The 14250-nt window shown below is 37.2% G+C and overlaps 1 protein-coding gene across 1 annotated transcript in view; it reads left to right on the forward strand.

Annotated features, from left to right (window-relative positions):
- Window positions 1-14250, forward strand: part of AUH (AU RNA binding methylglutaconyl-CoA hydratase) — a 117799-nt gene that overhangs the window by 28354 nt on the left and 75195 nt on the right. The window contains exon 4 of the mRNA XM_065663926.1: window positions 6403-6489. Within this exon, the coding sequence (XP_065519998.1) occupies window positions 6403-6489 (87 nt within the window). The remainder of the gene's footprint in view (window positions 1-6402; window positions 6490-14250) is intronic.

Below are 14250 nucleotides of genomic sequence, written 5' to 3' on the forward strand. Positions count from 1 at the left end.
TAATTTTTATTCAAGAATACAATCCGTAGTAGCTGTAATAGGCAGAGATTGATGATCCGAGTATCCTTCATCTGGCTGGGCTGGGAGATGCAATGAAATTCTTACTGGCATGCATGTGTATTTTGTCTGCAAAGCATAAAACTTCTTTTTCTTTCTTTTTCTTTTTTTTTTTTTTTTTTTATCTTTCACGCAGGCAAGAGGTTTCAGTAGTGGTTGACTTTGTTTTGTACTGTGATTTGTCAAGCATGTAGCTTGATAAATGGTAATTGAAAGCAAACTTAATCTACATGGTGACATTATTAATTTAAATTGTGCTTTTCTGTTTATTTAAAGGATTTTAAAATATATTAATTTGAACTGTGCATCTGTCAGCAGAATAATATGATTTACTTATTTATTACTGTGGTGGATGTATTTAACAAACGCTAATTCTGTTTAAACAAATTTTTGCTTGCCTCAGACTTGACACTTTAAATAAATATATTTGTTTCATGATATATTGCAGTTTCTGTTTAAAAATTGGGAATTAAGTTGTCCTGCATGTATTTCAGGATGTAAAAGTTTCATATCTGAAATTACTGGAAATTTGGAGAAGAAAAAAAATCTTTCTGAGTTTGAATTTAAGTTGGCTATAGTGTTTGTCCTCAGATATGTACTAATACCTCCCTTTTGAGGTATTCCTAACCTCATAAAAGTTGATAGTGGTTCAGCTAAACATGGATTTCTTGCATACATGTCCCTTTGAGGAAAGATATTTACATGTATCCTATGTGTTGTTAATATTATTTGTTTTTGGCTAGTAGCTGCAAGTTAGTCTGTAATGTATGTCAGAGTTGGCTATTTGCCTCAGTATTTTAACTTAGTATTTTAAGTGTTTATTTTTCTGTGTAGAGAAGGAGGCTATTAATTTACAGTCTGCTTAATTTTGTGTAGGAATAAGCTGTGGGTCCATAGCAGCTCATAAGTTTTTATTTGGTAAGGTACTGTATATTTTTTACTCTTAGTTGAAAGCATTTGAAGTTTCCTTCATAAACTCCTTAACCTGTTTCTTTGGGTTATTAAGCTTATTATAGGTGGTGCCTGTGTGCTTTACAGTTTCCAGTGTTCTTAGTTTTTTGCAACAAGATACAGAGGAATTGGACAGAGTATGCAAAAGGATATCTTTGATACCCTCAGATATTACTTTCTTATTGAAATTTTGGTGTGCTGACAGAATTGGTTGATCTGTGTTTAGTAAGACCAAAGGGCAAGCTCAAAATAACACTGCTACAATACTTTATTCTGCCTCAAATGCCTGTGATGTGTCACTTCCTTTCTCTTCTCAGGGAAAAGGCAATTTGGGAACCTTTTGACACTTGGTAGAATGACCTCAGTGTTCAGTTTTGGTGTGCCAGATTTCTAAAACATGTACTTTTAAATAAAAATATTTATTGAGTAAAGTTAAAATTTTAAGTATGATGTATAAGTATGTTGTTTAAATGTTTTGTGGTGGGTTTTGGAAGTATGTGTTAAAGCATAGTATGGAACAGCACTGTACAATAAAGTTTCTAGGCATTTATGGTATTTGGAAAGTGAGGCTATGCAAAGATGTTGGAACAGATTTTTCAAACACAACACTTAGCTTTTCAACAGTATATAAATTCTGTTTAGAAAGTGTGTGAAAATATCCAAATTAGGCAAGAGGCATGGGGTCAGAGTAATCACTGTAAAACTTAGTTACTTTTGGTGTGTTCTCTAAGTTAAACAGCCATCCTTGTCTTGTAAAAATTTTGTCTTAGCCATGATCTGATTCAGTTATTTTATTACAATTGATAAATATCGAGAGGCAATAAGCAAGCAGCTCTGGATGCGCCAGGGAGTCTCCGCTCCACCGGAGACGCACACCGGGGTCTTTGGGGTCTAGTCTCTTATACTTCTTGGTCCGGGGTCTCAGCCAATCCCTTCTTCTGTACCCGGATGCCGACGTGGCCCCTTTCCATTATTCTTTTCTTGTTTCTGGGGTCTTTCTCCGATGAAGACATTGCTGGACTTCTTGGTAATACATTAACGGGGAGATGTCTTTCACATGCAATTAACCACCATCTTAGCCCCATAAATTCCATTCCTTATCTGGTTACTTATCCTGTAACAGGATGTATCTATCTCTTAGTTATGTAACCCCCTTAAAGCATTCAAGGAGTTAATCAGAGCACTCTTTAAACAGCAAGCGGTTCCAAGCAGTTAAACAAAGCACCCTTTGAAAAACAAAGCGGTTCCGAGCAGTTAAACAAAGCACCCTTAGAAAACAAAGCGGTTGAGTAAGAGGGATTATTCCTTGGTTTCTTCTTCTCTCTCATCATTGTATTGACAGGAACATTTATCATAATCATGATCATTCCTATATATCCCACACAAGGTACAATGGTCACAAGGGGTTCCGATTCCACATAAAGTGCAATGGCGACAAGAACTCCTAAATTGCTGACACGAATCATTCCTGTATACCTCATACTTGTCATACAGATACGTAGGCAGAAAAATTCTGGTGAATAACATCAGTATGCCTATCTTGCTGGACTGCCCTTGGCTTTCTTGAATAAACATTTTCTCTGGCATCATTGTGAAGTAGAAGTCAGGCACATGCTGCAGAAACTCTCTGGACTGACAGTGTACAACAGTTGACCACTGAGTAGCTAAATATTTAAAAACTTGCAAAAAGAGTTAATTGATTACATCAGGGTTTTTATACTTACGGGAAGTAAGGGAAGGAATAACTAACCTTTCTATGTTCTTCCAATATTGAGGGGGGAAATGAGAAACAGAGTTTTTTTGTTGGATTGGCAAACCTCAGTAGAAGTGTAGGTAGTATGTAAAGGAGCATGCATCTTCCTCAGTAGTTTCAAGAGTTGATCTTCAGTTTACAGACATGCTGCTAAGCAGGTTCCAAAAGTCTGCTGTTTGTACTGGTGTTTGGTAAGCAGGGAAGTGCTTCTCTTCTACCACCTTGTGAATTTGGAAGTGGTGCTTCTGTGAGTTAATTTGATTCAAGAAGAGTTTATTCAGGAGTGGGGAGTTACCTGTCCTCATCCTAATGTGGCTGTATGAGGATGTGGCTAATTGCGCTGTCAGTGTAGTCTTTCACTGTTACAAATCTTTTGTCATGTAGTAACAGCTAGTAATTTGAAAATGGCCCTCCATTTAAAAGGGAGTTTGCGAAGTGCTGGGAGCAGAGAGGTGAGAATTGCAGAGCATGACCCCTAGAATCACAGTTAGTTTTGACTAGCTTTTGCTATGTTTTTGTGCGGATGAGAATCAGTTACTGCGACAAAGCATCGAGACGCCAGAAATCCTAATACAGCGAAAACAATGATTCATGCTTCAGTACAAACCGGATGGATGTGGGGACATAATTATAGTTTACAATCAAATCTGCAACAGTTAGTTTGCCTCAGCTCGCTGGTAGCTCAGGTTCCCCCTTCTTTATGTATTTGGGTAGAAGAGGTTAGAGAGCCTCACGTTCAGTGTGGTGTGCAATCACTGATACACGGTACAGCCCCCAGAGTGTTGGGAGTGGATGTTTGGAAGCAGATAGGCCAAATATATCTGCACATTTCAGCTGTGGCCCATGGGAAAGTTGCAGAGGTTCTGTCAGGAATTTTGTGTTTTGAAAATCTTAGCTACTTTGTTGCTCTCAGTAGTTGAGCAAATACAGTTTTAAGTTAGTTTAAACTAGGAAATTTGGGGTGAGAGGAGGAATCTTTGTTTTCAGTAGCTGAGAGCAGAAGTCTCTGGTTGAAACTTTTTCTTCATGGCTTCAGAAACTTAACCTTTCCTACTTCTGACTTAAGAACAGATTTTGAAGAAAACTGTGAATAGTTCCCTGCTATATGGATCTAGGAATTCTGCAAGAATTCTTTGATCAGTGGTTGAATCTTACAAGAAGAGCAAAAGTATTAAATATATGGCAGGTCCATCTCCTATGAGCCAGAGGATGCCAACATGTGTGTTCTATGTAAAAGTCTTAAGTTACTATTATTATGCTTTGGAGATCAAAAACAGGAAAGATTTCTTTCCTATTTTAGTAGGAAACTTTTTCCATTTCCTTGACAGTTATGAGGGAGAAATACTTAAAAATGGAAATATAAGACTGCAGAACTTGGTTAAGACACTAAGATCAGTTATTGTACTAGAAATATTTTTTCAGCATTCAAATAATTAAGCTTAAATTTGCACCTACCTTGTAATCATCCTTTCTCTGTTGAAAATTTAATAAATTTCTTTAAATATCTTCAAGTAAATATATATTCTAAATGAAAGAAGTCTGCAGTTTGTGTATTTTTTGCATTAGAATTTGGTTTCTATTTTAGGTTGAGGTTTTTTGTCTTTTTTTTTTTTTTTTTTTTTTTTTAAATGCGTCTGAATAAATCAAACCCTGTGAATTGCCTTAATCCTGTCCTGAGAGTACATTTTCTAAACAGTAATACTGGTGGTATTTTTTAGAGTCAGTGTCTCTCTTTTGAAGTTTTCTTTATATATTTCAAAGTGTATGCCCAGTGAACAGGATTTCAGAGTGTGGAACTTTTGAGCCAGATTGTTCAGCCATACAGTTTTCTTGTTCACAAAGCACACAGTTTGTTGTTCTCATATTGGCAGTGTTTTGGACAGAGTAGCAAAAGCTAGACCCAGACATTAACAGATATTTATTTACACACTTGCTGATAAAGCTTTTACAGCAGGTTTTGTCATGAAGTTTTATAAAGCTCCTTTTAGCTACTGAATCTTGTACAAAAGTGCGTTTTTGAAACTTGCTTCAGTTTTATATGATTTGGAGTTCTATCCAGATTTATGGATGGAAATTTTGTTTGCTTTTTAGGTTCCTGGCACAATTTCTGTATGCATTCAATGTGCGTTACTAAGGTAGCAATTGCAGTTTTGCTGCAGTGCAGTTGACCACAATAATTCCTGTTTTATACTGCCTGCTCAACTAGCCTGTCATATTGTCTTCAGTTGTGGCATATCCTAGAAGGCTGTTTGGAAGCTTTTGGCAAGGTGTCTGATACTGTAAATTAAACCTGACATTATTTAGTGGGAACCATGTAAATGCAGTCAGGACTGATGCTTCATTGTTTTTATATTGACATGCACAGAAGAAGAGCTAAGGTTTTAGTGAAATTAGGAGCTTGGCTATAGTGAAAGGAGAAGAGATGCAGAGTAGCTTTGTTGTGCATGTTACCTTAATCCAGTAGCTGGATGTCTGTCAGAAAATGTCAGATTGAGATACTGATTTTCTCAGAGCTAGACTAGAGTTCTGGATTTCAATAGTGCTGTCAACAAAAATATATCTAAGTGTTTGATGAAGAAGATTAAGAGGGTCTAGCATGAGTGAAGTCCAGAAATGTTAAAAGGGAAGCGTATGACTGCTTTATTTAAAATTGAGTTATGAAATTAATGATGCTTTTTCCTGAATGGGTAATATTTTGATTCTCAGGGTAGAGAAACATAAAGCTGTTTTTTTGCATTGGTTGTATACCATGTTTAGCCTTTTCAGACATATGCCAAGAGATTATAGGTTCATTTTTGCCAGGTGGAAAAAAGATGTGCTAAGTTGCTGTGGGAATGTTGTACTTCTTTGGAGATTAAATGTGATTATGCAAATTTAGAATTTTTCATATATTCTTCATCTGTAAGGAAGATGGGCTGCCTATCTTACTCTGCATTTACCTATTGTATTATTCCTGTCTGATTCTGTTTTTCTTTACGCATTCATGAAATAAAATGTTGGGTTTATGTATCAGTGAATTTTTAAAAACACACTTTTGTGAACATCTTTACTTGTAGTGTGCTTTATAAAAAGAATTATTTTCATATAGTCACAAAGAAATAGATTAAAAATTTACTTTTTTTTTAAGAACAAAAAATATGTAACTTTTTCAAAAATTCATTTCAGTAAAGTGGGTTGAAAAATAGTAGTAGGTCCACTGTAGATTCTTTTTTTATTTAGATAAATGTAGTTTGTTAATGTAAAAGCATGAACCCTAGCTATCTTGTTATCTACCAATAAAATAATAAGAGCACAATATATAACCCCCTGAATTTATCAGAGTTTGTGACACAGTTGAGAAAATAAAAGCATAAATGCTATTATCCATGAACTATTCTAGTATAAGAGGAAATGTCACCACAAAGAATATACTTAGTGAAAATCTGGTGGTGGGTAATTTGATATTTTTGGTTTTTGTTTTTCCTTGATAAACAGTCCATGTTTTCCTTGAAATCTGTGGGAAATGAGTGTGACCAATTTGAACTGTCCTTTTCTCAAAGTAGACTTAATTTTTTTGGGCATACAGGAATATTTTACTTGTGAAAATGTATTTATGTTACCGTTTACAACTTGCTAACATGTATGTGAAATGTCACTTTCAGGTGCTGACCTTAAAGAAAGAGCAAAAATGCACTCAAGTGAAGTTAGCTCTTTTGTCTCAAAAACAAGAGCAACTATCAATGAAATGGGTATGTAATATCTCCCTTGAACAATGTTATTTCAACTGTAACCTGAGAAGGGCTAGATCAGAGGAATGACTTAAGCTTGCTTGGTTGATTCTTGACAGGTATCCACAACTGTTTATATTGATGAATATGAATCATGGTACATTACTTCTTTTAAAATGTTCCTAATTGAGTTTGGACTTCTTTTCAGAATGCTAGAAAAAGCTAAGTTTCAGCTGGAAGAGCGGTGATGTGCCCTGTTCTTTTCATAAAGGATGGATTTGTTCAGTGACATCCAAATACTTTAGAATTTAATTTTTACTACAGCATTCTTGTAGTTGGTATAATTAATACAGTCTTCAGTACATTTTAGAAACATGTTAAACATCAGCTGTTGATACAAAATTAGCTACTAAAGCCTTCTAAAATTTTGTTTAGTATGCACTTGTTCTGGTGTAGTAAAACCTGTTAATAGTTTTGGATTTGAATTGTGTTATAGCAGTTTTTAAGGATAGTAATTCCTTTGTGAATTTTACATTATGAGTTCACCATCACATCATTATGTTTCTACATCTCTGGTGATTAGTTTTAATATAATTGTTTTTCAACAGGCCATTGTGAATTTGTCGAAAGAGGTCAAGTGAGCCAAGTTTGAGGCAATTAATTTTATACAATTGATGTATACGTTCAATTTATTTTGTCACTTGAAATTCTGGCTCAAAACTGAGTAAAAAGTAATTTCTTAGAGAATGTTTTTAGATGCAGTTCCTTAATAACACTGTGTCAGATCTTGGTTTGGCAGAATGTTGTGAATGGAAACCAATATGATTTTGCAGGTAAATGACAGCTAACTGAACGAGTCTTCCATTAAGTACTTAATGGAGATAACTTGTGTCCTCAAATTAATGTGTTGTTTCTGAGGCCAAGCAGATCTTCAGTGCTTTTTAAATAAATACATAAAATCATGAAGTATCAGCAAGTGAATACATAATTGATTTCCTGCAGCTGATACTGTATTTCATGCTGGCATTTGCCCTGTATTGGAATGCTGAGCAAGAGGCAACAAGTTTTTCTAGTTAGTTACTTTGTAAGATATTTTGGAGGCTTCCTTAGCTCTAATATTTTCTGGTTTGGACTGAAGTTATTGAAAATACTTTCTGAGCTGCTGTTAATGTTTAAGAAGGGCCAATGTGTTTTAAGATTTTTATATGATCGGGAAATACATATTAAAAAATGAGCTATTTTTGATTTTTTTTTAACATGCAAAAATTTCTGAAGTCAAAACAAGTATTTGGATTCATCATTCTGTGCCGAATGACTGGAAAAGTTACACAGTGATTTGATGCTTTGTTTCGCTTCAGAATTGAAAAAGCTTTAAGACAAATGTTTGATTATCTCCAACTTCATTAAGGTTCCTGTGAGAATATTTAACTACTGAATATGTGAGCAAATTTTTAGTGTTATCTACAAGGTTTGCAGTATGTCATTATGCTAAAAGTGAATTACTTCCAGCTTTAGGAAACCAGTGTGAGTACTTTCATTCATTGATCTCTAGTCTCTTTTTCAAGAAAGGAGCATGAAACTGTAAGTGGAATTAATATTTGAGAATCTAGGTCACTGAAGTACCTAGGTAGGAGGGTTTGTGAGGGAATGTGCAGCATTGTTGGAAAAGAATTTGAACATAGCACTTGAACAATATTATAACAAAACTTTATCTTAGATGGAGTGTCTTTCTCCCCTTCTGCTTCTCCTCTTTCTCCCCCTTCTCCATCCCTCCTTCCTTATTCCCTCTGTCCTGCCATTTTGCCAGTTCTGCTTTAAAACACTAAACAGAACGGTCACTAGAAGATTCTTTAATGGTTACATGATATTTGACCATCTCCCAGTTCATTTTTGAAAGGCTTTTTTACAGCATTAGAGAATAACATTGAGATATCACTTATAATGTTGTTGGTCAATTTTCATATCATGTATGATTGGACATACGTGCTATAGAAATAGCTCTTGTTTTTTGGTCACATAGTGTATTCCAACAGTATAGATTTTTGAGGCATTGTTGGGTTTGAGCACATGCCAAGAGTAGATGTATTTGTAGTATGGTTCTAGTATTTTAATGAAGGGTCTTTGCAGAACAATTTAAAATGTGGCTCTAGTAGAGAATATAAAAAAGTGGATTTTATAAATTAGGTGAATGCACAAAGTGTCATGCTGTGTGACGCCCTTACAAATAGAAGTGAAGATTAATTTTATAGCAAATCAGAGGTTCTCAATTCTTTTTGTCTTCTGAAAAAGTGATCTGGTATTACAGAGTGTAATTTTTGTAGAACTAATGGAATACTGTATTTGTGTTTGCTTACTACAATGAATCTGTATATTAAAAATAGTAACAACCAGAATGTTGTGAGATGGTTAAAAAGGGGAAACAATTTTCAGATTATTAGTTGCCACTACAGAATGCTAGATGGCCAGTGAACAGTGTTTCCAGTCTCCCACTTTATTCTTTTTCTATCCAAGTTTAATGCTGTAATCTCATTTAAGATCTGTTCTACTTTCTGCTTTTCAGAAATAGGTCATGTTTTGATAATTGCATTTGTATTCAGATGTGTGACCTAGTAAGGAGATACTTCTTTTTAACAGTATTTTCAGAAAGACCACTAAGTTATCTTTCTAGAGAAAATACTCAAAAGGTTAATTATATCTTGGACAACTTGATAAACTTAGCATCTTAGAACTGGCATGCTTTGGCTTTCTTTAGTTCCTGTATATTTAAGTACATTTAAAATCCTTTAAATTTAAAAACTAGTGGTTTTGTAAAAAGCTATAGTATCATTTTGGAATACAGCTACAGAAGAGAATTTTCTGGAAATTAAAAGCATACTGCACTTGTTTTTATGGGATTAATTTATAACTTCTTGCTAAATTTGGGTGAAGTATTAAGACTGCAGTAAATATCACTTGGTATAAAAATAAGCACTTAAAAAAAGAGCTGAAAAAATTGGTATCGAGCCATTGGTTGCAGTACTTAGAGCTTTAAGTTGAGGGCGGGAAAAATTAAAACAGCCTCTATTTTTAGCAGTGGTTGCTTTTGCTGAAATTATACCAAAACTGGGGCGGTTGTGGAGGGTTTTTTTCTTTTTTGTTGTTGTTGTAGGGTTTGGGATTTTTTCAGTAGTAGGAATTATAAGGCTACTTGTCCATTACTATATTCTGTTTGAGGTTCTTCATCTCTGATGAAGAGTTGGCTGTACCCTCTGAAAAACTGGGAGAGAAAAGCATTAATAGATGTCTTGCAGCAGTGTGAAACAAAACAGTCTTGACTGAACAAAATCACATGTTACTGACTACCAGAAACCTTATTTTTGATGATTGAGGGTGGGGTGGGGGAGCCATCATTGTGGGTCAGATCTTCAGCATGTATTTTATGGTATGACTCCCATTAAGTCCATGTTCTTAATACTGGCTGTGGGGTCTGTGCTGTAATACTGCTATTGTATACATGTCATCTGTTGGGATTTCAGTTGGAAAACAAACTGAGGCCAGGCATAGAGCAAAATGCGGTAACCACTTCCCTGTAGGAAAAACCTAGTTTAACAGAAAGAAAAAGTGACACTGCAGAAAGAATTTGATCTCGGCAAAAACCACAACAACTTGTAATTACTCAGAGCGATTTTTGGCTGCAATCTCTAATATGTGAGAAACACCATTGGTTAGCAAAGCTGTTCCAAAGAACATAGCACAAGTATCTGAATCCCATAAATGGAGAAAAAAAAATTGAAGGTTTCTTTGTTTAAGACATCTGATTGGGTTTTGAATTGTAAGTCCTGATACAACTTTAATAAGTAGTGATATCTAGTAATTTTGTTTAGACTTAATTTTCACAGATGTGATTAGTTTTTACATAGTCCAGTTTGAGTGAAAGCATCTTGAATGAAAGCACCTTGTGGTCAGTTACTTGCATTTATTTCTAATTGTGTGCACTTTATTTTATTGAAAGCAGATGCAATTTTCTATTTACAGATTTTCTTATTTTTTTTTTCTTCCTTAGCAATTTTCTGTCATTGTGGTTTCTTTCAGTCAACACCAAACTTTTGATTTACCTAAGAGAGTGCTCTTACTCATCATTCAGGAGAGCAGTCTCCTCTCCAGAAAGTTCTTTTTTTGACTATATAAGATCACACATCCTTGGAAATTCTTAGGTTGTGCTACATTATGTGCTACATTTTGGATTTGAATGTAGGCTGTCAAAACTTGATCTCAAGAGGTCCCGAGAGTGAGATAAGGATTATATAAGTCTCACTTGATTTCCGGTTTGCTAACTACCACCCCACCTTCCGATTGTAAAGTCTCAAAAACAGGCAAGAACTGATCACTGATGAGGTCAGAGCAGTGCCTTATTTTACTATTTGAGTTCCTGCAGCTTCTGTGGACCTTTGGTTAACACTAAAAATCCTGATTTAGTAACGAACACTCCAGACCTGTTTACTACTCTAATTAGTGACTGCTTATGTAAGATTGACCAAATCTTCCTGTGTGTGCTGGAGGTAAGTCTGGGCAGCAGTGATGGAGTGCTCTAGTTCGGAAATCCAGTGGGAAGAATTGTGGCGTTCTCTCAGGGAAGAGCAGATACAGGCTGTAACTTCTAAAAGCATTCACTGGGAAGCTGTATGGAATATCACAGGTGGTTATAAAATCTGAGAAAGGAAATACTTACAGATAGCAGTGCCATGCTTAGCAGCTATCCTTAGGCATCTTGGTTGCCCTACCTTGCTGACACTGTGAAAGGGAGATTTTGCACAGTGTTTCTCTTGATGTGTTATGTTGCCTGTTCAGTTAAATGTAGAGCATAGCTAACACAGTCCAAGACTTCTAGCATTCTGAGCGGTTACTGAGCTCTTGGTTGTTTTCCAGTTGTAGATTTACTGCTTCTCTTAACATTGAATTAAGATACTCTTTGACTAAGTATTGTCTGTTTCCTAAATAGACAGTACTGTCTTTGCAGAGCTGAAATTATGGGTTTTGTCAAATTGCATTGGATTGTTTTTAATTAAAAAACACAATGCTAAGCTCTGTACCATTATAGAAGCAATGAATGCAACATTAAACTTCTCCATCAAGATGTTTGTTAGCTATTTGTATGACAGCATTGCTTCCACAATTGTTAATACACTTTTTTCCTCCATAGTGGTAACTTTCTAAAAACTGTAATAAAAAATGATGAGAAATGGAGTACTGGAATATTAGGATGAGATCATAGTCCTTCCTTATAGAGCTGAAAATCAGGGAAGGAGGTGGCTTTACATTGCCGATTCATAGCTTTGATATCTGGCACTGCTGTACAGCCTTGAAAAATATTAACATAGCCTCATCTGTAGTTCAGTTTTCCTTCTGGTAGTAATTCCAAATGCTGTTCTATGAGGAAAAGAGAATGCTCTCTGGATGTGTCTCTTTAATTTTCTTCACACAAGAAGAAACTGTACCAAAAGTGTGCTGCTAACTCAAATGGTTTATTGAGATGATCATAGCCAGTTTGCACATTGTTAAAACCTGCCTCCAGTATGACTTCATATCCAAAGCTTCTGTTCCTTGTTCAGGGAGCTACATTTTGCACTGTGAAACTCTACCCTTTCCTTGCCATGTGCAGGTTCGAAATTGTGTGTTTCAGCATCTGAATGAGGAAGAATAGTTTGCTAGCTTTTGCTTTCCTTGCTTCAAGTCTCTGGCTCAGTTCCTAGAACAAATTGGTATTCAAAGGGCAGCAACTCCTGGCATGGTACCGAAAATATTATGTTGCTCTTCTATCGAAGAAATCCTAGGCTCATTGCTTGGGCCCAGCATTAGACTTTGACTTCAGAATAGCATGTTGAACTCTTGTGTTGAACATAGCTTTTGCCTAGGTATGCACTGCTTTTAGAGATTATAGTTGTGCTGTTGTTCAAATTTTATTTAGTGTGCTCTCTAAGAAAGAAACAACTTACATAGAAGTAGAATGTAAAACTGTGACTGAAATGATTTCTCCTTGGCAGACTAGGGATAATGAGGGCCTCCTCCAGAAGGAAACTGGAGCACTGGCTACCTTGGATTTGGAGAAGGCTGCTGTTCTCAGTGACTTCTCTGTCAAGCGTTCTAGCCACGCTGCACAAACCTTGGGAGGTAGATGCAGGGACGGTGAGAATGAAGACCTTAGGCCCACTGTGGGAGAGGATCAGGTTTGAGATCATCTGAGGAACCTTAATGTGCACAAATCCACGGGACCTTTTGAAATCCAGCCGTGGGTCCCGAAGGAGCTGGCAAATGAAGTTGCTAAGCCACAGTCTGTCCATCATATTTGAAAAATCATTCCTGATGACTGGAAAAAGGGAAATACAACCCCCATATTCAAGAAGGAGAATATGGAAGACCCAGGGAACTACCGACCAGCCAGTCTCACCTCTGTGCCTGGCAGGATCATGGAGCAGATTCTCCTGGAAACCATGCTAAGGTATGTGAAAAATAAGAAGATAGTTGGTGACAGCCAGCATGGCTTCATAAAGGGCAAATCGTTCATCACCAATTTGTTGGCCTTCTATGACAGGGCTACAGAACTGATGGATAGGGGCAAAGCAGTTGCTGTCACCTGCCTGCAATTGTGCAAAGTGTTCGACGCTGTCCCGCACGACATCCTTGTCTCTGAATTGGAGAGACATCAATTTGATGGATGGACCATCCAGTGGATAAGGAGTTGGCTGAATGGCTGCACACAGAGAGTTGTGGTCAACAGCTCAATATACAGCTGGAGACGGGTAATGAGTGGTGCCCCTAAGGGGCTGGCATTGAGACCAGTGATGTTCAACATCTTTGTCAGTGATGTGTCGGTGATTGAGCACACCCTCAGCAAGTGTGCCAATGACACTAGACTGTATGGTTCCGTTGATAACGCTGGAGGGAAGGGATGCCATCCAGAGGGACCTTGACAAGCTTAAAAGGTGGCCAATGACAACCTCATGAAGTTCAACCAAGCCAAATGCAAGGTCCTGCACTTGGGTCAAGGCAATCCCAGGCGCAGCTACAGGTTGGGAGAAGAAGAGATTCTGAGCAGCCCTGTGGAGAAGGACTTAGGGGTGTTTGTTGATGAGAAAATGAACATGAGCCGGCTGCAGTGTGCGCTCGCAGCCCAGAAAGCCAACCGTATCCTGGGCTGTATCAAAAGAAGTGTGACCAGCAGGTCGAAGGAGGTGATCCTGTCCCTCTACTCTGCTCTCGTGGGACCCGTCTGTGTACAATTCTGGTGTCCTCAACATAAGAAGGACATGCTGCTCTTGGAGCAAGTCCACAGGAGGGCCACAAGGATGATCAGGGGACTGGGGCACCTAATGTTCGAAGATAGGCTGAGAAAGTTGGGGCTGTTCAGCCTGGAGAAGAGAAGGCTGCGTGGAGACCTCATAGCAGCCTTCCAGTATCTGAAGGGTGCCTACAAGGATGTTGGAGAGGAACTTCATCAGGGACTGTATTGATAGGACAAGGGGTAATGGGTTTAAACTTAAACAGGGGAAGTTCAGGTTAGATATAAGGAAGAAGTTCTTTACTGTAAGGGTGGTGAGGCACTGGAATGGATTGTCCAAAGAAGTGGTAAATGCTCCATCCCTGGCAGGGTTCAAGGCCAGGTTGGACAGAGCCTTGGGCGACATGGTTTAGTGTGAGGTGTCCCTGCCCATGGCAGGTGTTTTGGAACTAGATGATCTTAAGGTCCTTTCTAACCCAAACCATTCTATGATTCTGTCCTTTTGTTTTGTGATTTCAGTGCTTGAA

The sequence above is a fragment of the Lathamus discolor genome, chromosome Z, assembly GCF_037157495.1.
Source record: "Lathamus discolor isolate bLatDis1 chromosome Z, bLatDis1.hap1, whole genome shotgun sequence".
Lineage (NCBI taxonomy): Eukaryota > Metazoa > Chordata > Aves > Psittaciformes > Psittacidae > Lathamus > Lathamus discolor.